Source organism: Hypanus sabinus, chromosome 17, assembly GCF_030144855.1.
Source record: "Hypanus sabinus isolate sHypSab1 chromosome 17, sHypSab1.hap1, whole genome shotgun sequence".
In the NCBI taxonomy this organism is placed as follows: Eukaryota; Metazoa; Chordata; class Chondrichthyes; order Myliobatiformes; family Dasyatidae; genus Hypanus; species Hypanus sabinus.
Genome location: NC_082722.1, coordinates 84,854,458 through 84,878,203, shown reverse-complemented (window position 1 = coordinate 84,878,203; position 23,746 = coordinate 84,854,458). Strand labels below are relative to the sequence as shown.

At 43.3% G+C, this 23,746-nt stretch overlaps 1 protein-coding gene across 1 annotated transcript in view; it reads right to left on the bottom strand.

Moving 5' to 3' along the window:
• The window catches only part of cdh15 (cadherin 15, type 1, M-cadherin (myotubule)), a 164,834-nt gene that overhangs the window by 58,357 nt on the left and 82,731 nt on the right, over nt 1–23,746 (bottom strand). The window contains exons 4-7 of the mRNA XM_059992445.1: nt 13,423–13,590; nt 12,715–12,867; nt 12,492–12,636; nt 1,871–2,028 (exon numbers count right to left, since the gene is read on the bottom strand). Of these exons, the coding sequence (XP_059848428.1) occupies nt 1,871–2,028; nt 12,492–12,636; nt 12,715–12,867; nt 13,423–13,590 (624 nt within the window). The remainder of the gene's footprint in view (nt 1–1,870; nt 2,029–12,491; nt 12,637–12,714; nt 12,868–13,422; nt 13,591–23,746) is intronic.

Here is a 23,746-nt window from a genome sequence, read left to right as displayed (position 1 = left end):
CATTCCCCACAGCAACAGGTATAATACCCCTTTGGATACTGAGGAGGGGGATGACCTATCTGGGCAAGGCAGCAGCAGCCAGACCAATAGCACTGTGGTCAGCTCTAAGCCTCAGAAGGTAGGGTGAAGTCAGATGGAACAATAATCATAGGGGACTCAATATTTAGGGGGGCAGACAGGAGATTCTGAAGCAGCAAAAGAGGTGCCAGGATAGTGCGTCACCTCCCGGGTGCTCAGGTCCAGGATGTCTCTGAACAGTTGTAGAAAATTCTTGAAGGGGAGGGTGGGCAGCCAGAAGTTGTGGTACATGTTGGTACCAATAACATAGGCAGGAGAGGGGTAGAGGTCCTAATCAGTAAGTTTAGGGAGTTAGGAAGGACCTCCAAGGTGGTAATATCCAGATTACTCCCGGTGCAACCAGTCGGGGAAGGTCAGAACAGGAAGATACTGCAGATGAGTGAGTGGCTGAGGGGATGGTGCAGAGGACAGTTTTTGGATCATTGGAACCTTTCCTGGAGAAGGAGTGACCTGTACAAGTGGGATGGGTTGCCGCTGAACTGGAGGGAAACCAATATCCTGGGAGAGACGTTTGCTTATGCTATTGGGGAGGGTTTAAAGTAGATTTGAAGGGGTCTGGGAACTGAAGTGAAGAGGCAAAGGATGGGGCAGTTGACACACAAGAAGAGAGCTTGTAGGGAGTTTGTGAAGAAGGATGGGCAGATGACAGAGCAAAGATCCACTCAACTGAATGGTTTGAGATGTGTCTATTTTAACGCAAGGAGTATCTTAAGCAAGGTGGATGAACAGAGTGTGGATCAATATGTAGAACTATGATGTTGTGACCATTACAGAGACTTGGATGTCTCAAGGGCAATAATGGCTGTTGAATGTGCCAGGCTTTAGATGTTTCAAAAGGGACAGGGAGGGAGGCAAGAGGTGGGGGAGGGGCATTGCTGATCAGGGATAGTATCACAGCTGCAGAAAAGGAGGAAGTCATGGAGGGATTGTCTACTGAGCTATTGTGGGTGGAATTCAGAAACAGAAAGGGGGCAATAACTCTACTGGGTGTTTTTATAGACCCCCAATAGTAACAGAGACATCGAGGGGCAGCTAAGGAGGCAGATTCTGGAACGGTGCAATAAAAATAGGGTTGTTGTAATGAGTGATTTTAACTTCCCTAAAATTGATTGTCATCTCCTTAGTGCAAGGAGTTTAGATCGGGTGGAGCTTATTCGGTGTGTTCAGAAGGGTTTCCTGACACAATATGGTATTGGGAAATGAACCTGGTCAGGTGTCAGATCTCTCAGTGGGAGAGCATTTTGGAGATAGTGATCATAATTCTGTCTCCTTTACCATAGCATTGGAGAAGTATAGGAATAGACAATTTGGGAAAACATTTAATTGGGGCAGGCAGAAATACAATGCTATTAGACAGGATCTTGGGAACATCAATTGGGAGCAGATGTTCTCAGGGAAACCACAACAGAAATGTGGCAAATATTCAGGGAACATTTGCATGGCATTCTGCATAGGTATGTTCCATTGAGGCAGGGAAAGGATGGTAGGCTTAAAGAACCCATGGTGTGCAAAGGATGTAGAAAATCTAGTTAAGAAGAAAAGAAAAGCTTACGAAAGGTTCAAGAAACTAGGTACTGTTAGAGTTCCAGAAAATTACAAGGCTGCCAGGAAGGAGTTTAAAAATGAAATTAGGAGAGCCAGAAGGGGCCATGAGAAGGGCTTGGTGAGTAGGATTAAGGAAAATCCCAAGGCTTTGTGAACAGTTTTTAGAATAGGTTACACAGTCGGCACAACATTGTAAGCCTAAGGGCCTATAATGTGCTGTAGATTTCTATATTCTAAGATTCCTCACCTCCCGATCCAATCCTATTCCAACTGTGCGGATCTCCCCAGTCACTGGATCAATGCGGAAAATTCCTTTCCCGTCACCCACGATAGAGTAACCCAGAGCAGCGTTGTCAGTCTGAGGGTCGTCAGCATCCGATGCAGACACTTGCATCACCAGTGTGCCTGCAACATCCCAAATATTTCTGTTAGCAGACAGCCCATCCTACCTGAGCACTGCACACCAATCCTGGGTACAGTCGTTCACACTCACCACACCTGGACCAGATTGTGTACACCCCAGAGTTCTGAAAGAGGTTGCTGAAGCGATTGTGGAGGCAGTAGTAATGATCTTTCAAGAATCACAAAATTCTGCAATGGTTCTGGAAGACTGGAAAATTACAAATGTCACTCCACTCTTCAGGAAGGGAGAGAGGCAGCAGAAAGGAAACTATAGGCCAGTTATTCTGACCTCAGTGGTTGGGAAGATATTGGGGTCAATTATTAAGGGTGAGGTCTCAGGGCACTTGAAGGCACACGATAAAATAGGCCACAGTCAGCAGGGTTTCCTCAAGGAAAAATCTTGCCAGAAAGATCTGTTGGAATTCTTGGTAGACAAAGGAGAATCATTGGTATACTTGGATTTCCAGAAGGCCTTTGACAAGGTGCCACTCATGAGGTAGCTTCACAAGTTAAGAGCCCATGGTATTACGGGAAAGATACTAGCACAGATAGGGCAGTTGCTGATTGGCAGAAGGCAAAGAGTGGGAATAAAGGGAGCATTTTCTGGTTAGCTGCCAGTGATTAGTGTTGTTCCTCAGTGGTCTGTGTTTTTACATTACATGTCAATGACTTGGATCAACAGACTTGATGGCTTTGTTGCAAAGTTCATGGATGGTACAAAGATAGTTGGAGGAGCAGGTCATTTTGAGGAGGTAGAACAGCTACAAAAGGACTGAGGTAGATTAAGAGAATGGGCAAAGAAGTGGCAGATGGGAAGTGTTGGGAAGTGAATGATAATGCACTTTGGTAGAAGAAATAAAAGGGTAAACAATTTTCTGACTGGAATAAAAATTCCATTATTCCAGGATTGAATGGCTTGTCATGTGAAGAGCATTTAATGGCTCTGGACTTGTATACACTGGAATTTAGAAGAAAGAGGGGTCACCTATTGAAATCTATCGAATGTTGAAAAGGCTCAATAAAGTGGATGTAAGGAGGATGTTTCCTAAGGTGGAAGTCTAGGGGCATCCTTGTAGAATGGAGAAAAGGAGGAATTTTTTTAGCCAGAAAGTGGTGAATTTGTGGAATTCATTGCCAACAGACAGATGTGAAAGCAAGGTCCTTCGGTATATTTAAGGCAGAGTTTAATAGAATTTTGAGTTTTGATTGGTCAGGGTATAGTAAGACACAGGGAGAAGACAGGAGATTGGGACTGAGGGGGAAAATGGATCAGCCATGATGAAATGGTGGAGCAGATCCAATTGGCCAAATGATCTAATTCTGCTCCTATATGTTATGGTTTCACATAGTGGTCAGCTGTCCTAGATACAGTTGTTTACATCTACTACATGGTGTTAAGCAGAACTGGGTACAGCAATAGAGAAGTTCAGCATAGAAACGGGCCTTCAGCCCATCTAATCCATGCTAAAACCATTTAAATGGCCTACTCCCATCGACCTGCACCAGGACCATAACTCTCCATACCCCTACAATCAATGTACTTACCCAACTTCTCTTAAAAATTGAAATCGAGCTCACAGGCATCACTTGTGCTGGCAACTCATTCCACATTCTCACAAGTGAAGAAGTTTCCCATGTTCCCCTTAAACTATACACCTTTCACTCTTAACCCATGACTTCTGGTTGTAGTCCCACCCAATCTCAATGGAAAAAGCTTGCTGGCATTTACCCTATCTATACCCCTCAGAATTTTGTATTCCTCTGTCAAATCTCCTCTCAAACTTATACATTCTGAGGAACCTAACCTATTCAATCTTTCCTTATAACTCAGTGTCCTTGAGATCTGGTAACATCCTTGTAAATTTTTGCTGCGCTCTTTCAACTTTGTTTCATTTTTCCTGTTAGTAGTTAACCAAAACTACCCACAATACTCCAAATTAGGCCTCATCAACATAACATCCCATTTCCTGTATTTAATACATTGAATTATGAAGGGCAATGTGCCAAAAACTTTCTTTACAACCCTAACTACCTGCGATGCCACCTTCAATGAATTATCTGCCTGTATTGCCAGGCGCCTTTGTTCTTTTTTTTTGTAATTTATTTTTTATTGAAGTTCATTATCAAGCAAACATTTCCATAAGACGTATTTCAGATATTGTACATATATATCATATAGTCATATATGCCACAAATCTCCACGTAATCTCCACGAAAAGAGAGGAAAGAAAGAACAAGAGAAAGGAGAAAACTATGTACAAGTAGAGAGTGATCTTTTTTTTACAACATATTCATTGATTTGTGGGAATAAAATCAGGCCAATGAGGTGTTATGTAGTTAAACCATTTTTCCCAGTACGAATCAACTTATGATTAACAGATGCTGTTATCTTCTCCATTTTGTAAATGTCCATTGTAATTTCCATCCATGCATTTAAGGTTGGGCTCTCCTGTGATAACCATTTCCTAGTAAGAGTCTTTTTACCAACAGTATATTTATTAAATATTTATCTCTTTTCAACCATTCTTGAGATATATACCCAAAATATATGGTCTTACTTTCTAAGGGTATTTCACATTTAAAGATGTCTTGTAGGGCATTGTGTATCCCCCTCCAACAGTCTTTGATAGGGCAGTTCCAAAAAATATGATAATGATTTGCATTTTGATTTTCACAATTTCTCCAGCAAACAGGGGGATTACTATCATAATGAGATTTCTGAGAGGACGTAATAAAATATCTTATCAAGTTTTTCCATCCGAACTCCCTCCATTTCTGTGAACTGTGAACTTCCATTGATACCTCCATATTGTTGTCCATTCTTCCTCAGATATAATTATCCCTCCTTCCTTCTCCCATTTTGTTTTAATGTATGAAGTCGAATGTGTTTTGACAAACCCTTATACATGCTTGAAATGATTCTTCTACTATTATCTGAATTATATGCTTTTCAAAATAGCTCTATCAAACATGTTCTTGCCTTGGTTACATTCTTAACCATCCTATTAACACGTTGTTGCATCTGTAAATACCGATAAAAGTCTTGTTTCTCTAATAAGAGTTTCTCTTTAAGCATTTCAAAACTAAACAGTGTTCCTTCTTTCATTGTATTGCAAAGAACTGTTATTCCTTTAGCTGTCCAGTCCTTAAATCTAGCATCAAGTTTATTTGGTGTAAAATCCGAGTCATATGCACACCATTTAAGAATTGCAATATCTCCATCTAGTTTATATTCCTTTATAATAGTTTTCCATATTTTAAGAGTCAATTTCACCCATGGGTTATCAATAGTATTTATGTACCTTTGCAGGTTGTTATCAGCCAAAATTGCTTGTATGGGGATGGGAAGTACCCGCTCCTCAATGTTTTTCCATTGAGCGTCATATGATGGGTCGCACCAACATATCACAGCTCTCAACTGTGCTGCAAAATAATAATCCCTAAGAGAAGGTAGGCCCCATCCCCCCTTTTCCATGGCTAATTGCAAAGTTTTGAGATGAACCCTAGGCCTTTTACCTTGACAAATATATCTTGATAACATCTTGTTCCATTAATTGAATTGATTTTGATTCATCTTTATTGGTAGGGTCTGAAAGAGATATAGTAGTCTGGGCAGTATATTCATTTTAATTGATTCAATCCTTGAACAGAGACTGAAAAAAGAAATCAGGTTCCATCTTGTTATATCTTCTTTAATTTTTTATATATAGGCTGATAATTGCATTCTGATAATTTTGCCAAATCTTTTGGCATAATGATGCCCAAATATTTGAAAGACTCTGTGTGCCATGCCCAGGGATACTTACTTTCAATTTCTCTTGGTGGACTATAGTTATATGAAAATAATTGGGTTTGATCTATGTTGATCTTATATCCTGATAATTGACCATATTGTTCAAAGGATTGCATCAATTTAGGTAAAGAGTATGTTGGTTGCCCTAGATAGATCAAAATGTCATCCACATAACAGGCTAATTTATGCTCTGTCCCTTTAATAGTAATTCCCCTGATATCTTCATTTTGTCTGATGCATTGAGCTGATGGTTCCAGATATAATGTAAAGAGTAGCGGTGACCATGCACAACCCTGTCTTGTGCCCCTTTCTAGGGTAAAACTAGCATAGAACATTACAGCACTGAAACAGGCCTTTTGGCCCTTCTTGGCTAAGCCGAACCATTTTTCAGCCTAGTCCCACTGTCCTGCACCTGGCCCATATTCCTCCATGCACCTCTCATCCATGTACCTGTCCAAGTTTTTCTTAAATGTTAAAAGTGAGCCTGTGTTTACTACTTCATCTGGCAGCTCATTCCACACTCCCACCACTCTCTGTGTGAAGAAGCACCCCCCAGTGTTCCCTTTAAACTTTTCCCTCTTCACCCTTAACCCATGTTCTCTGTTTTTTATCCCCCAGCCTCAGTGGAAAAAGCCTGTTTGCATTCATTCTATTTATACCCATAATTTTATATATCACTATTAAATCTCCTCTACGCTCCAGGGAATAAAGTCCTAACCTATTCAACCTTTCTCTGTAACTCAGTTTCTCAAGTCCCGGCAACATCCTTGTAAACCTTCTCTGCACTCTTTCAACCTTATTGATATCCTTCCTGTAATTAGGTGACCAAAACTGCACACAATACTCTGAATTCGGGCTCACTAATGCCTTATATAACCTCACCATAACATTCCAACTCTTATACTCAATACTTTGATTTATAAAGACCAATGTACCAGAAGATCTCTTTTCAACCTTATCTACCTGTGATGCCACTTTTAGGGAATTTTGTATCTGTATTCCCAGATCCCTCTGGTCTACTGCACTCCTCAGTGTCCTACCATTTACCTTGTATGTTCTACCTTGGTTTGCCACTCAATTCTTTACGAAAGGAGGAAGGCAGCAAAAAGGAAATTATAGACCAGTTAGCCTGACCTCAGTGGTTGGGAAGATGTTGGAGTCAATTGTTAAGGATGAGATTATAGAGTATTTGGTGACACAGGACAAGATAGGACGAAGTCAGCATGGTTTCCTTAAGGGAAAATCTTAGAAACATAGAAAACCCTGCAGTTCAATACAGGCCCTTCTGCCCATGATACTGTGCCAAACATGTACTTATTTTAGAAGTTACCTAGCGTTACCCCTAGCACTCTATTCTTTAAAGCTCCATGTACTTATCCAGGAGCCTCTTCAAAGACCTATCATATCCATCTCCACCACCATCGCCAGCAGCCCATTCAACACACTCACAACCCTCTACGTAAAAAAACTTGCCCCTGACATCTCCTCTGTACCTATTTCCAAGTAACTTAAAACTGTGCCCTCTTGTGTTAACTAATCTTGCCTAACAAACCTGCTGGAATTCTCTGAAGAAATTAAATGTCAACTTTACTCTCTTGGATGAGGAAGTGGAGGGATGGGTTAGTAAGTTTGCTGATGACACAAAGGTTGGGGATGTTGTGGACAGTGTGGAGGGCTGTCAGAGGTTACAGCGATACATTGATAACATGCAAGACTGGACTGAGAAGTGGCTGATGGAGTTCAACCCAGATAAGTGTGAGGTGGTTCATTTTGGTAAGTCAAATATGATGGCAGAATATAGTATTAATGGCAGTGTGGAGGATCAGAGGGATCTTGGGGTCCGAGTCCATAGGAAGCTCAAAGCAGCTGCACAGGTTGACTCTGTGGTTAAGAAGGCATACAGTGTGTTGGAACACAGCAGGCCAGGCAGCATCTATAGGAAGAAGTACAGTTGACGATTCGGGGCGAGACTCTTCATCAGGACTAACTGAAAGAAGAGATAGTAAGAGATTTTAAAGTGGGAGGGGAAGGGGAAGATCTGAAATGATAGGAGAAGACAGGAGGGGGAAGGATGAAGCTAAGAGCTGGAAAGTTGATTGCAAAAGGGTCACAGAGCTGGAGAAGGGGGAGGATCATGGGACGGGAGGCTTAGGGAGAAAGAAAGAGGGAGGAGAGCACCAGAGGAAGATGGAGAGCAGGCAGTTTGTATTTATTGCTAAAATTTCCAGCATCTGCAGATTTTCTTGTGTATATGGTGTGTTAGCCTTCATTAATCATCGAATTGAATTTAGCAGCCGAGAGATAATGATGCAGCTATATCGGACCCTGGTCAGACCCCACTGTGCTCAGTTTTGGTCACCTCACTACCAGAAGGATGTGGAGGTCATAGAAAGGGTGCAGAGGAGATTTACAAGGATGTTGCCTGGATTGGGGAGCATGCCTTATGAAAACAGGCTGAGTGAACTCAGCCTTTTCTCCTTGGAGTGACGGAGGATGAGAGGTGACCTGATAGAGGTGTATAAGATGATGAGAGACATTAATCGTGTGGATAGTCAGAGGCTTTTTCCCAGGGCTGAAATAGCTGCCACAAGAGGACACACGTTTAAGGTGCTAGGGAGTAGGTACAGAGGAGATGTTAGGGGTAAATTTTTTTTACAGAGAGAGTGGTGAGTGCGTGGAATGGGCTGCCAGCAAAGGTAGTGGAGGCGGATACGATAGGGTCTTTTAAGAGAGTTTTGGATAGGTACATGGAGCTTACAAGAATACAGGGCTGTGGGTAACCCTAGTAATTTCTAAGGTAGGAACATGTTTGGCACAACTTTGTGGGCCGAAGGGCCTGTATTATGCTGTAGGTTTTCTATGTGATGTTGAGGCTTTGTAAGGCACTGTTGAGCCCTTGCCTTGTGTATTGTAAACAGTTTTTGGCTCCTTGTCTAAGAAAAGATGTGCTGGTATTGGAGAGGGTTCAGAGGAGGTTCACAAGGATGGTTCTGTGAATGAAAGGGTTATCATATGAGGAACGTTTGATGGCTCTGGGCCCGTACTCTCTGGAATTTAGAAGGATGAGAGGGGATCTCACTGAAACCTTTCAAATGCTGAAAGGCCTAGATAGAGTAGATATGGAGAGGATATTTCCCATGGTGGGGGAATCTAGGACAAGAGGGCACAGCCTCAGGATTGAGGGGCGTCTATTTAAAACAGAGATGTAGAGGAATTTCTTCAGCCAGAGGATGGTGAATTTATGGAAATTATTACCACAGGCAGCTGTGGAGGCCAGGTCATTGTGTCTATTTAAGGTGGAGATAGATAGGTTCTTGATTAGCTACAGCATCAAAGGTTATGGGGAGAAAGCCAGGGAGTGGGACTAAGGAAGGGAAAAAGGGATCAATCATGATTAAATGAGAAAGCAGACTCAATAGGCCAAATGGCTTAATTCTCCTATGTCTTTTTGTCTGTTATGGTCGTCACTGATCATTACACCAGATATGCTCAAGCCTTCCCCAGAAAGGATCAGAGGGCATCTACAGTTGCCAAAGTATTATAGGAGAAGTATTTTGTTGACTATCACCCCCCAAGAAGAATACATCATGATCAGGGAAGGGATTTTGAGAGTCAGACCATACATGAGTTACTGAGCATGCTTTGAGTCAAGAAGTCAAGGACCATGCCCTATCACCCTCTGGGTGATCCCCAGACTGAAAGCTTCAACTGGACATTGTTAGATATACTTGGAATCTGAGATATCAGCAAAAAAAAAACAAGTGGAATCAATGTATTAGGTATCTGGTACACTGCTACAATTGTACACAGAATGGGACTACTTTCCACACTATTTGATGCTCAGGCTTGAAGCGAGATTGCCTTTAGATCTATGCTTTGGAACCAAGAGGAATGACTTGCCACAGGAGACACACCCCAAGTGTGACTGACATGAGGGAAGAACTGCAAAAGGCTTATGAGCTGGCTGTGGTCTCTGTCACCAAGCAAAATCAAGGAAACAAGATGAGATATGATCAAAAGATTAGGTTCTCTTGACCTCTCAGTATGGAGACAGAATTTTAATAAGAAATTGGGGCTACCAGGGAAGTATAAGTTGGGCCTCTGCACCTTACTTAGTGGAGAGCCAGATGCCAAATTTGCCAGTTTTCTGGGTGAAGCCAGAGGATGGGAATGGCCCTGTCAAAATTCTCCATCGGAACCACCTTCTACTCCAGAGCATGACATGGAACCTACACCTAGTAGAACTCTGCACAGAAGGAGAACAGAGAGGCAAATAGCAGAAAGACCTGAAAAGTTCTCAACCATTGAATACTGCACTCACTCAGTGGAAGAAGAAATTGGGATGTGGCATGTGTTACCTAGTGCAAGCTCCCCGAGACTTGATGAAGAGATTCCTGAATCTCCCAGATGTAAAGGAGAAGACTACCAGTTGGCAGGCAGATGTGATGATAGACAGTGAGGGGAAACTAGATCCAATGTAATTGGGGATGAAGCTGAGCTCACTCAGGTGACAGGAGGACCTGAGTCACCGGAGTAACGGACAGGGGGAGGCATTCCCAAGTAAACAGGATCAGTCACGAGGTGTGCCTGAGGCTGAAGAAGCTGAAGATGAGATAATAAGGTCTCAGAGAATCGGGAAACCCCCAGACATTCTGGCATATGACACACTGGGGAGTGCTGTGTCTATCCCAATAGCGAGATATGTTACTGCCATTTACAAATAGATTGGGGGTCCTGAAATCACAGAATTAATTTGAATACTGTGTGATTAATAAATAACGGTTTAATAAATGTCAAAGTCTTGAGGACATAGCTATTTTTGGTGGGGGTGGGGGGAGTGTAATGCCCTGGTTAAGATTTCTGCTGCTATGCTGTGGGGTATTTCCTTTCAAAGCTTTCTGTAAAAGCAGAGTTCCCTGCAGGTAGAATGTTTTGGTTTTAAAGATAAATTATTCAGCTTAGGAATGATGTGTCAGCCATTCAGGATGGTGGAACTAAGATAAGGTTCTAGCAAGAGCTGCGTGGATAGAGATTTGTGACAGAGACTTTTGGGGTTCACGATCTTTTGGTGGGAGAGGCAGAGAAGATCGGGAGAGATGCCTGTAGGATTTGATCCAAGGAGTGCTTCACAAGATGAAGGAGTCCAAGATGGGAAACTCTACTGGTGTTTGGTGATGAGAATTCAGAGCTGTGAGTAATGGTTATACCCAGCTTTTGGAAGAGATGAGCTCCACTGGCCACTTAGACTAGTTTAACTGTAAAGGGGCCTTTTTAATTTTTTTTCTTTTCTTTCTCTTAATAATTGTTTGATAAAGCTGAAATTAGAAATAATTTTCATTATACTTTTTATGCAGAGTACAATCTGTTATTTCTTGCTAACGTTAATTGTGCATGGGCAGTATTTATAAAGCATTTGCTCAAATTGGGGTTCCATTAATCAGAACATCCCAACATTCCTGTTTGGTTGAACACCAAATCATACTGACTCTAGATGTATATTGCTTATGAACAGAAGCCTTCTCACCGCTGAGTCCTGTGGTTGGTAGTCGAGTCAGCTATCGAGCCAAGTTGACATACGAGCATGCTACAAAAAGTAGTGGATACGGCCCAGTCCATCCCCACCACTGCAAACATGTACAGTGAATGCAGGGGAGCGGCATCTGTCATCAAGGCCCCCCAACACCCAGACCACACTCTCTTCTCACCGCTGCTGCCAAGACCCGCTCCTCAATCATCAGGCTCCAGAATCAAAGGGGATAACTTCACTCACCCCATCACTGAACTGTTCCTACAAACAATGGACTCACTTTCAAAGACACATCATCTCATCCTATTGATATTAATTGCTTATTTATTTACTATTATTACTTCTTTGTGTTTATTGTGAATGTCTGCAAGAAGATGAATCTCAGAGTTGTATGTGGTGACATATAAATACTTTGTTAATAAATTTACTCTGAACTTTATCTCACCTTATCTCTGCCCTCTCATGATTTTACAATCCTCCATAATCCTTCTCCTCAGGGAAAACTTTCCCAGCCTCTCCTCATAACTCAAGCCTTCAGGTCCCAGTAACATCCTCGTGAGGCTTTTCTGCACCTGAACTAGTTCAGTCACATCATCCCTATGGTGTGGCAACCAGACCTGCACACTGTCCTTCAGGTCCCAGTAACATCCTCGTGAGGCTTTTCTGCACCTGTTCTAGTTCAGTCACATCATCCCTATGGTGTGGCAACCAGACCTGCACACTGTCCTTCAGGTCCCAGTAACATCCTCGTGAGGCTTTTCTGCACCTGTTCTAGTTCAGTCACATCATCCCTATGGTGCGGCAACCAGACCTGCACACTGTCCTTCAGGTCCCAGTAACATCCTCGTGAGGCTTTTCTGCACCTGTTCTAGTTCAGTCACATCATCCCTATGGTGTGGCAACCAGACCTGCACACTGTCCTTCAGGTCCCAGTAACATCCTCGTGAGGCTTTTCTGCACCTGTTCTAGTTCAGTCACATTATCCCTATGGTGCGGCAACCAGACCTGCACACTGTCCCTCAGGTAATGTCTCAACAGTTGTTTCTACAGCTCTACCATGATGTCCCAATCCTTTTTCTGAACTTCCTATCCAATGAAGGCAGTTTAACTCGTTCATTATGTGATCACCAGTTCCTCATTACCGACCTGGAGCGGATCCCTCAAGCACATGTCCAATAAAACACTGCTGGTCAAAGATGGGCCGGTTATCATTCTGGTCGATGACGATGATCTCCAGATCAGTGGGATCTTCCAGCGGGGCTCCCGTCTCACCCACAGCATAAGCTTTGATCTGTGTGAAATAGACCAACACTATTACATCCAATCTGCAGAAACACTGCTCTCTCGTTCACCCATTCACACCCCCTACCTTGTAACTGCTCTTCTCTTCCCGGTCGAGCACTGTGGTCAAAAGGACCAGTCCTGTGTCTGGCTCAATGGTGAAGATTCCCTTGGGCTCCTCATCCACTCCTGGCCCTTTAATACTGTAGATCACTTTGCTGGAAAGCTTGTCTGATTTAATCTGTTGGCAAATCAAACAGAATCAATCACCACTGATAATGCCTTGTTTCTCTGACAACTCCAGCATCTCCCTCTTGTTGTGACATCAGACACTGCCCGATGACCAACAGCAGTGTGGCCCATGCCCGTCTTCATACTTGGTGCTGCTCCCCTCCACCTCTCCATCCCCACTTCAGCCTCTGCTTCATCCTCTGCTGGACTGACATGGGCACAGACCCTGCCCAGGTGGGAGTCTTCTGGTGGGTGGGGTTCAAGCCTTTGCAGAGAGAGGCCTGTCCATGAGGCTGTAACTGAGGGCCAGGAATGTCCCAGCCACCATCTAGTCATAAACAGCCAACTCCTCCATGCTGACCTGATACCAGGTTACACTTGTCCCATTTGCTGACAGCTTTCCTGACGAAGGAGCAATGTTGGGTTGATACCTGTCAAGGTGTCTGGAATCACCCAGGCACCTGAATTGGATTCTGCATCTCACATGCACCAGGTGACTCTGCTCCAATGGGGGGATCGTCCCAAAATTGACGGGGATCCCAGGCCCCAATTCCGTTTTGCGCACCTGCACCAGCTGGAATGGGATCTTCCTGCTGTTTTCGGAGACGGCGATGGGAGGGATGACCCAGGCCCGCCGAACCCTTGCCGGTCCCTCTCCTCCGGCCCTCTGCCTCCAAGGGTACAGGATGGGTGTCGTGGCTACTTCAGGCTCCGGGGCGCTTGCCAGGTCACCCTATAGATGAACCACACATTTGAAGTGGGGCCTATAACCCACACACTGACTTCCCCACTTCCTCTCCACCTTCCCTTACCATCATTGAACCAGCCCATCCCTCACATCCCCTCCCTGGCATTCTCCTCCATTTCACACCCATACCCTCACACTCCCTTCCCCATCACACCATACCCTCCCCCAGTCATCCACCTCCTGGTTACACCCATTACCCTCACACCTGTCCCCTCATACCCCTCGCAAACCCTTCCCCATCACATCATCCCCTTCCCAGTCATCCTCCTCCATGTCACACCCTCTCCCTCAAACTCCCCTTTCCCTATTACACCATCTCTTCCCAGTGGCCACCCATTTTAATTCCACTTTCCATTCCCTTTCTGATGTGTCCATCCATATTGCCAAGCAGCCTCACTCAGGAACAACACCTCAGCCTCACTCAGGAACAACACCCTCTCCTGATGGTATGAACATCGATTTTTTGAACTTCCGGTAATTGCTCCCCCACCCACCCTCCTTTACCATTCCTCGTCCCTTTTTCCCTCTCTCACCTTATTTCCTTGGCTGTCCATTGCTTTTCTCTGGTGCTCTTCCCCTCTTTTTCTTTCTTCCATGGCCTCTTGTCCTCTCCTATCAGATTCCCCATTCCCCCTTCTCCAGCCCTGTATCTCCCTGTCAAAGCAACCTCCCAGCTCTTTACTTCATCCTTCCCCCTCCAGGTTTCATCTGTCACCTGATGTTTCTCTCTCTCCTCCCCCCCACCTTTTAAATCTATTCCTCATCTTTTTTTTCTTCAGTCCTGCCGAAGGCTTTTGGCCAGAAATGTTGACTGTACTCTTTTCCATAGAAGCCACCTGACCTGCTGAGTTCCTCCAGCATTTTGTGTGTGTTGCTTGGATTTCCAGCATCTGCAGATTTTCTTGGTTGGAGAGAAAGCCTCCAGCGAGCAGGAGACTCAATCAATTCTCCGCACAATCAATCAGCTGCTGTTGCTATTTAAATCATATTTGGACAAGTATATTGATAGAAAGTTTTAAGAAGGACATCTGGACCAAATGGCCCCTCTAAAGATGCTGTATGACCCGTCAGTTCCTCAGGCTCATTAAACCATAAGGCATTGGAGCAGAATTTGTTTACTCAACTCATTAAATCTGTTCCTCCATTCCATTGTTACTGGGTTATTTTCCTCTCAAGCTCATTCTCTAGCCTTCTCCCCGCAAATTTTGACACCCTGATTAATCAAGAAATTATCAGCCTCCACTTTAAATATACTCAATGATTCAGCCTCCACAGCCATGTGGCAAAGAATTTCACAAACTCACTGCTCTCTGGCTGAAGTAATCCCTCCTCATCTCTGTTCTAAATTGCCGTCCCTCAATTCCAGGGTTCCGTGAGAGATCCTGATTTAAAAAACAACATCATTTTTGAACTCACGCAAGGTGCAACACCAGCATTCGCAGTGGTGGGCACTGACTGAGTGGCTCCATTAGTAAATCTTGCTAGAGGTCTAATAGCCCAGTATGGCAGTGCACAGTAGGGCTCTGTTTAATTGCTTGAGTCCATTCACAGTTTTTGAAGTGAGATAGGGGAGGACGGTAGGCTGATGAGGAGTATGAAGTGCATTTTCTGAGTACTGACTGGACTTGCCCAACATGGGCTGTGACATCAGCCTCTCCCTCCCATAACACCATAAAACCATAAGACGTAAGAGCAGAATTAGGCCATTCAGCCCATCGAGTCTGCTCCACCATTCCATCATGGCTAATCCCAGATCCCACTCAACCCCATACACCTGCCTTCTCACCATATTCTTTGATGCCCTGATCAATCAGGAAATGATGAATTCCACCTTAAATATACTCACGGACTTGGCCTCCACTGCAGTCTGTGGTAGAGCATTCCACAGATTCACTACTCTCCGGCTAAAAAAAATCCTCTTTACCTCTGTTCTAAAAGGTTGCCCCTCAGGTTTGAGGCTGTGCCCTCTGGTTCTGGATACCCCCACCATGGGAAACATCCTCTCCACATCCACCCTATCTAGTCCTTTCAACATTTGGTAGGTTTCAATGAGATCCTCGCCCCTCCGCCCCCCCCTTCCTAATTCCAGTGAGTACAGGCCCAAAGCTGCCAAATGCCCCTCATATGTTAATCCCTTCATTCTCAGAATCATCCTTGTGACCCTCCTGTGGACTCTCTCCAATGACAATACATCTTTTCTTAGATATGGGGCCCAAAACTGTTGACAATACTCTGTGTGGCCAGACTACTGTCTTATAAAGGCTCAACATTGCTTTTATATTCTATTCCCTTTGAAATAAATGCCAACATTGCATTTGCCTTCTTTACCATAGACTCAACCTGTAAATTAACTTTCTGGGGGCCTTGCACGAGGACTTCTAAGTCCCTCTGCACATCTGATGTTTGAACCTTCTCCCCATTTAGATAATAGCCCACACTGTTGTTCCTTTTACCAAAATGCATTATCATACATTTCCCAACTCTGTATTCCATCTGCCATTTTTTGCCCATTCTTCCAATTTGTCTAGGTCCTGTTGCAATCGCATTGCTTCCTCAGCACTACCTGCCCCTCCACCTACCTTCATATCATGCGCAAACTTTGCCACTAAGCCATCAATTCCATTATCTGAATCTTTGACAAATAATGTGAAAAGCAGCAGTCCCAATACTGACCCAAGGAACATCACCAGCCAACCAGAAAAGGTCCCTTTTATTTCCACTCACTGCCTCCTGCCTGGCCACCATTCCAATATCCATGCCAGTATTTTTCCTGTAACGTCATAGGACTTTATCTTGTTAAGCAGTCTCATGTGTGGTACCTTATCAATTGCCTTCCGAAAATCCAAGTAAATGACATCCATAGCCTCTCCTCTGCCCATCCTGCTTGTTACTTCATCAAAAAACTCTTAACAGGCAAGAGTTCCCTTTTCAGAAAACATGCTGATTTTGACTTATGTTATCATTAGTCTCCAAGTACCTTGAAACATCACCCTTAATAATAGACCTCAATGTTTTCCCAGACACTGAGGTTATAATTGAGGCGAACTGGCCTATAATTTCCTTTCTTTTGCCTTTCTACTTTCTTAAAGAGTGGAGTGACATTTACAATCTTCCAAATCTCCAGGACCATGCCAGAATCAAGTGATTCTTGAAAGATCATGACCAATACATCTGTTATCCCTTCAGTAACCGCTCTCAGGACTCTGGGATGTAGTCCATCTGGTCCAGGTGACGTATCCACCTTAAGACCTTTGAGATTGCCGAGCAATTTTTCCTTTGTAATAGCAATGGCCCTCACTCCTGCTCCCTGACACTCACAGACCTCTGGCACACTGCTAGTGTCTTCCACAGTGAAGACAAATGCAAAGTACCCATTAAATTCATCTGCTATTTCTTTGTCCCCATTACTACCTCACCAACATTATTCCAGTGGTCCAATATCAATTCTCACCTCCTTTTTACTCTTTATAACCATATAACAATTACAGCACAGAAACAGGCCATCTCGGCCCTTCTAGTGCATGCCAAATGCTTACTCTCACCAAGTCCCACTGAGCCGCACTCAGCCCATAACCCTCTATTCCTTTTCTGTCCATATATCTATCCAATTTTACTTTAAATGACAATACCAAACCTGCCTCTACCACTTCTACTGGAAGCTCATTCCACACAGCTACCACTCTCTGAGTAAAGAAATTCCTCCTCGTGTTGCCCTTAAACTTTTGCCCCCTAACTCTCAACTCATGTCCTCTTGTTTGAATCTCCCCTACTCTTAATGGAAAAAGCCTATCCACATCAACTCTATCTATCCCCCTCATAATTTTAAATACCTCTATCAAGTACCCCCTCAACCTTCTACACTCCAAAGAATAAAGACCTAACTTGTTCAACAATTCCCTGTAACTTAGGTGCTGAAACCCAGGTAACAGTCTAGTAAATCTTCTCTGTACTCTCTCTATTTTGTTGACATCTTTCCTATAATTCAGTGACCAGAACTGTACACAATACTCCAAATTTGGCCTCACCAATGCCTTGTACAATTTTAACATTACATCCCAACTCCTATACTCAATGCTCTGATTTATAAAGGCCAACATACCAAAAGCTTTCTTCACCACCCTATCCACATGAGATTCCGCCTTCAGGGAACTATGTACCATTATTCCTAGATCACTCTGTTCCACTGCATTCTTCAATGCCCTACCATTTACCATGCATGTCCTATTTGGATTATTCCTACGGAAAGGTAGCACCTCACACTAATTAGCATTAAACTCCATCTGCCATCATTCAGCCCACTTTTCTAACTGGCCTAAATCTCTCTGCAAGCTTTGAAAACCTACTTCTTTATCCACAGCGCCACCTACCTTACTATCATCTGCATACTTACTAATCCAATTTACCACCCCATCATCCAAATCATTAATGTATATGACAAACAACATTGGACCCAGTACAGATCCCTGAGGCACACCACTAGTCACCAGCCTCCAACCTGACAAACAGTTATCCACCACTACTCTCTGGAATCTCCCATCCAGCCACTGTTGAATCCATTTTACTACCTTAATTACCTAATGATACCTAATGATTGAACCTTCCTAACTAACCTTCTGTGTGGAACCTTGTCAAAGGGCTTACTGAAGCCCATTTAGACAACATTCACAGCCTTACCCTTGTCAGCTTTCCTAGTCACCTCTTCAAAAAATTCAATAAGATTTGTCAAACATGACCTTCCACGCACAAATCCATGTTGACTGTTCCTAATCAGACCCTGTCTATCCAGATAATTATAAATACTATCTCTAAGAATACTTTCCATTAATTCACCCACCACTGACGTCAAACTGACAGGCCTATAATTGCTAGGTTTACTCTTAGAATCCTTTTTAAACAATGGAACCACATGAGCAATATGCCAATCCCCTGGTACCATCCCCGTTTCTAATGACATTTGAAATAGTTCTATCAGAGCCCCTGCTATTTCTACACTAACTTCCCTCAAGGTCCTAGGGAATATCCTGTCAGGACCCAGAGATTTATCCACTTTTATAGTCCTTAAAAGCTCCAGTACTTCCTCCTCTTTAATCGCCATAGTTTCCATAATTTCCCTACTTGTTTCCCTTACCTTACACAATTCAATATCCTTCTCCTTAGTGAATACCGAAGAAAAGAAATTGTTCAAAATCTCCCCCATCCCTTTCGGCTCCACACATAGCTGTCCACTCTGATTCTCTAAGGGACCAATTTTATCCCTCGCTATCCTTTTGCTATTAATATAATTGTAGAAACCCTTTGGATTTATTTTCACCTTACTTGCCAAAGCAACCTCGTATCTTCTTTTAGCTTTCCTAATTTCTTTCTTAAGATTCTTCTTACATTCTTTATATTCCTTGAGCACCTCATTTACTACATGCTGCCTGTATTTATTGTAGATATCTCTCTTTTTCCTAACCAAGTTTCCAATATCCCCTGAAAACCATGGCTCTCTCAAACTTTTAACCTTTCCTTTCAACCTAACAGGAACATAACAATTCTGTACCCTCAAAATTTCACCTTTAAGTGACCTCCATTTCTCTATTACATCCTTCCCATAAAATAAATTGTCTCAATCCACTCCTTCCAAATTCCTTCATGTCTCCTCAAAGTTAGCCTTTCTCCAATCAAAAATCTCAACCCTGGGTCCAGTCCTATCCTTCTCCATAATTATATTGAAACTAATGGCATTGTGATCACTGGACCCGAAGTGCTCCCCAACACATACCTCTGTCACCTGACCTATTTCATTCCCTAACAGAAGATCCAACACTGCCCCTTCTCTAGTCGGTACCTCTACGTGTTGCTCCAAAAAATTATCCTGCACACATTTTACAAACCCCAAACCATCCATCCTTTTTACAGGATGGGCTTCCCAGTCTATGTGTGGAAAATTAAAATCTCCCACAATCACAACCTTGTGCTTACTACAAATATCTGCTATTTCCTTGCAAATTTGTTCCTCCAATTCTCGCTCCCCATTAGGAGGTCTATAATACACCCCTATGTGTTACTACACCTTTCCCATTCCTCAATTCCACCCAAATAGTCTCCCTAGATGAGCCCTCTAATCTATCCTGCCAGAGCACTGCTGTAATATTTTCTCTGACAAGCAACGTAACACCTCCCCCTCTTGTCCCTCCGATTCTATCATGCATGAAGCAACAAAATCCAGGAATATTTAGTTGCCAATCACACCACTTCTGCAACCATGTTTCACTAATAGCTACAACATCATATTTCCAGGTATCAATCCATGGTCTAAGCTCATCCACATTTCTTTCTTTCTTTTTCAATCTTTTTATTATTGTTATTAATATCAACAAAATAAAATTGGTACATAGATAATGGGATTACAAACATACACATTTCAACTGAACATGAAAGAATACATAAGCAATGATTACAGTATAAATGGGTATTCCCAAATCATAGACGATACAATATACAAATAAACAAGGCAAACCTATGTATATCATAATATATAATAAAAAAAACAGAAAAAAGAAAAAAAAGAGAAAAAAAATTATGCAAAAAAACTAATCTAATAATCTAGTAACTAATAAGGAAAAAAAGAAAAAATGGAAAAAGAAAAAAAAGGGCTGTTTATAATATCTCACAAAAATACAAAATCAACAGTGTCGTCAACTCCAATCCTCTCAACATATATAGAATCAAAACTGGAAAATCAAATAGGCCTGGAACAGGGTCATATTACATCATATGAAAATATTGAATAAATGGTCTCCATATCTTTTCAAATTTAATAGAAGTATCAAATACACCACTTCTAATTTTTTCTAAATTTAGACATAACGTAGTTTGAGAAAAACGTCCACCTTTCTTACAATGCTCCTAGCATTAAAATAAATGCATTTAAGAAATTCTCCACCTCTTCCTCTCTGTTTATCTCTAACAGTACAAAGAACTTTACTGTCTTCTTTTTCTTCCTTCTCCCATACATCTGTTCCTACACTCTGGTTTCCCCTCCCCCCTTGTATCTAGTTTAAATCCACTGGAGCCTCTCTAGCAAACCTACCTGCAAGAATATTTGTCCCCCTCCAGTTCAGATGTAAACCGTCCTGCCAGAACAGGTCCCACCTTCCCTGGAAAAATGCCCAGTTATCTATAAATCTGAAGCCCTCCCTCCTGCACCATGTCTTCAGCCACGTGTTGATCTGTGCTATCTTACTATTTCTAAACCCCCTGCACGTGGCACTGGTAGCAATCCTGAGATTGCTATCCTGGAGGTCCTGTCCTTTAACTTGGCACCTAGCTCCCTAAACTCACCTTTCAGGACCTCCTCACTCTTGCCACCCACGTCATTGGTCCCTACATGGACCACGACATCTGGCTGCTCACCTTCCCTCTTGAGAATACTGAGAACTCGATCTGAGATATTGCGGACCTTGACACCAGGGAGGCAACAGACCATCCGAGATTCTCGATCTCTTCCACAGAACCTCCTATCTGTCCCCCTAATTCCCGAATCCCCTATCACTACTGCTCTCCTCTTTTCCCTCCTTCCCTTCTGAGCTGAGGGTTCAGTCTCGGTGCCAGAGACGCAACCACTGCAACTTGTCCTTGGTAGGTCATCCCCACCAACAGTATCCAAAATGATATACTTATTGTTGAGGGGAACGGCCACAGGGGAGCTCTGCTCTCTCTGTCTGCTCTCCTTCTCTCTCCTGACAGTAACCCAACTACCTGTCTCCTGACTCCTAGGGGTGACTATCTCCCTGAAACTCCTGTTTATTTCTGCCTCTGCCTCCCGAATGATCCGAAGTTCATCCAGCTCTAGCTCCAGTTCCCTAACTCGGTTTGTCAGGAGCTGCAGCTGGATGCACCTTTTACAGGTGTAGTCATCAGGGACAACAGTGCTCGCCCTGACTTCTCATACTGCAAACAGAGCACTCAACTGCCCTAACTGCTGCCTCCATTACCTACTACAAAGCTAATTAGATTAATTAAAGGAGCTTACCTGACCTTACCTCACCTGGAGTGAAGCTCGTACTCAGCCTCTGCTCACTATTTAAGTTCTCCCGCTGCCTCATGGGCCGACTTTCACGCGCTTGAGCAGTCATGCCCCGTTCAAACCTCGTCTCTGCCTGTTCTCGCCGAAGCCTGTTGAGCCAAAGCTGACCCGCTCTGCCTCAGTCCACTCCGACAATGGCTGCTACGACGATGGCCACTGTACATGGCTGGCTTTCTTTTAAACCTTTGGCGCGCTATGTCACGCGCCTGCGCAATCTAGCCTCTTTGCCCCGATCAGTTAAAAGAAACAGCTTCTCTCTGAGCCTCTTTTACCTCTTCCCTCTCTGCCTCTTGCTGCAATTTTATATAATTGAGAAAACTTTTAGTATCATGCTTTATATTATTGACTATTTGCCCTCAAATTTCATCCTTTCCCTTTTTATAGCTTTTTTTGTTCCCTTATGTTGGATTTTAAAAGCTTCCCAATCAGTTACTTCCAACTCACTTTTGCTTCCTGATATACCCTTTCCTTGGCTTATATGCAGTCCTTAACTTCCCTTGTCAGCCATGGTTGCCTATCCCTGCCAGTTGAGAACAACTTCTTCTGTGGGACCAATCCACCTGGGCAAGCTCCTCTCTCATGCCTCTGTGATTCCCATTATTCCATTATGGGAGTTATGCTTCTCCCTCTCAAACTGCTGTATGAATTCAATCATATTATGATCACCACCTCCTAAGGGTTCCTTTACGTTAAACACCCTCATAAGATCTGGGTTAATACACAACACCCAATCTAAGATAGCTTTTCCCCAAGTAGGCTCAAGTACAAACTGTTCTAAAAAGCCATCTTGTAGGCATTCAACAACTTCCCTCTCTTGCAATCCGACATCAACCTGATTTTCCCAATCCCCTTGCATATTGAAGTCCCCCATTACAATTGTGACATTACCCTTATTACATGCCTTTCCAGATCCCTTTGCAATATCAACCCCACATCTTGGCTACTATTTGGAGGGCTACTCATGATTCCCATAATGATTTTTCTCTTGCACTTTCTTAACTCCACCCACAGAGATTCAACATTCTCTGACCCTATGTCATTCTTTCTAAAGATGTAATTTCACCTCTTACCAACAGAGCCACACCACTGCCTATACCTTCCTGCCTGTCCTTTTGATACAAAGTATATCCTTTGATGTTAAGCTTCCCAACCATGGCCTTCTTAGTGATACCTACAATGTCATATTGGCAAATCTGTAATTGGGCCACAAGTTCATCCACCTTATTCTGAATGCTACGTGCGTCTGAATACAGCACCATCAGTCCTGCATTATTCACCTTTTTGAATTCTGCCTCTGTGGAAAAATTTAACTTTGCTCTGTTTGCACTTTTTGTTGAGTGGGACGGCCACAGGGGTGCTCTCCACTATCTAATGTTCCCCCTTCCCTCTCCTGACAGTTACCCATTTATCTGTCTCCTGTACTATCTGCGGTGACTACCTCCCTGTAGCTCCTGTCGATCACTGCTTCACTTCCCCAACAAGCCAAAGGTCATCAAACTGCAGCTCCAGTTTCCTGACCTGGTCCCTAAAGAGCTGCATCTTGATGCACCTGGCGCAGATGTGGCCATCAGGGAGGCTGAGAGTCTCCTGGAAATCCCAAATCTGACACCCAGACAGAACACTGGCTGTGTACAAATACCTCTGTTCTCTCTAGATTTAAATAAGTAATAAAGAATGAATTTACCTTGACTCCGCCTGTTTTTGCCGAAGCCCTGTTGAGCCAAAGCCTTTTACTCTGCCTCAGACTACTCCGATGACGACCGCTCCCATGATGACCGCTAAGCTAAGTGGTACCTCTCTTTTATAGAGACTGCATTTCGCATCGAAAATCTTTGTCGGAACTGCATGGAAATGCTCCTGTTGCTCTGCGCAGTACTCCAATCAAGAACTCACATAGAAAAACTTTTTCAAGCTTTCTGTTGGACCAGTGTGGGAATGCTCCTGTTGCTGTACTCCAAGCGATGGATTACCTCCCCCAACTCCTCCTTATGCCCTGCCGACTGACTTATGGGGGCAAACAAACTACTAATCTCGTGGAAAATTGGAGGGAAATTTTCAGTCCATAGATGG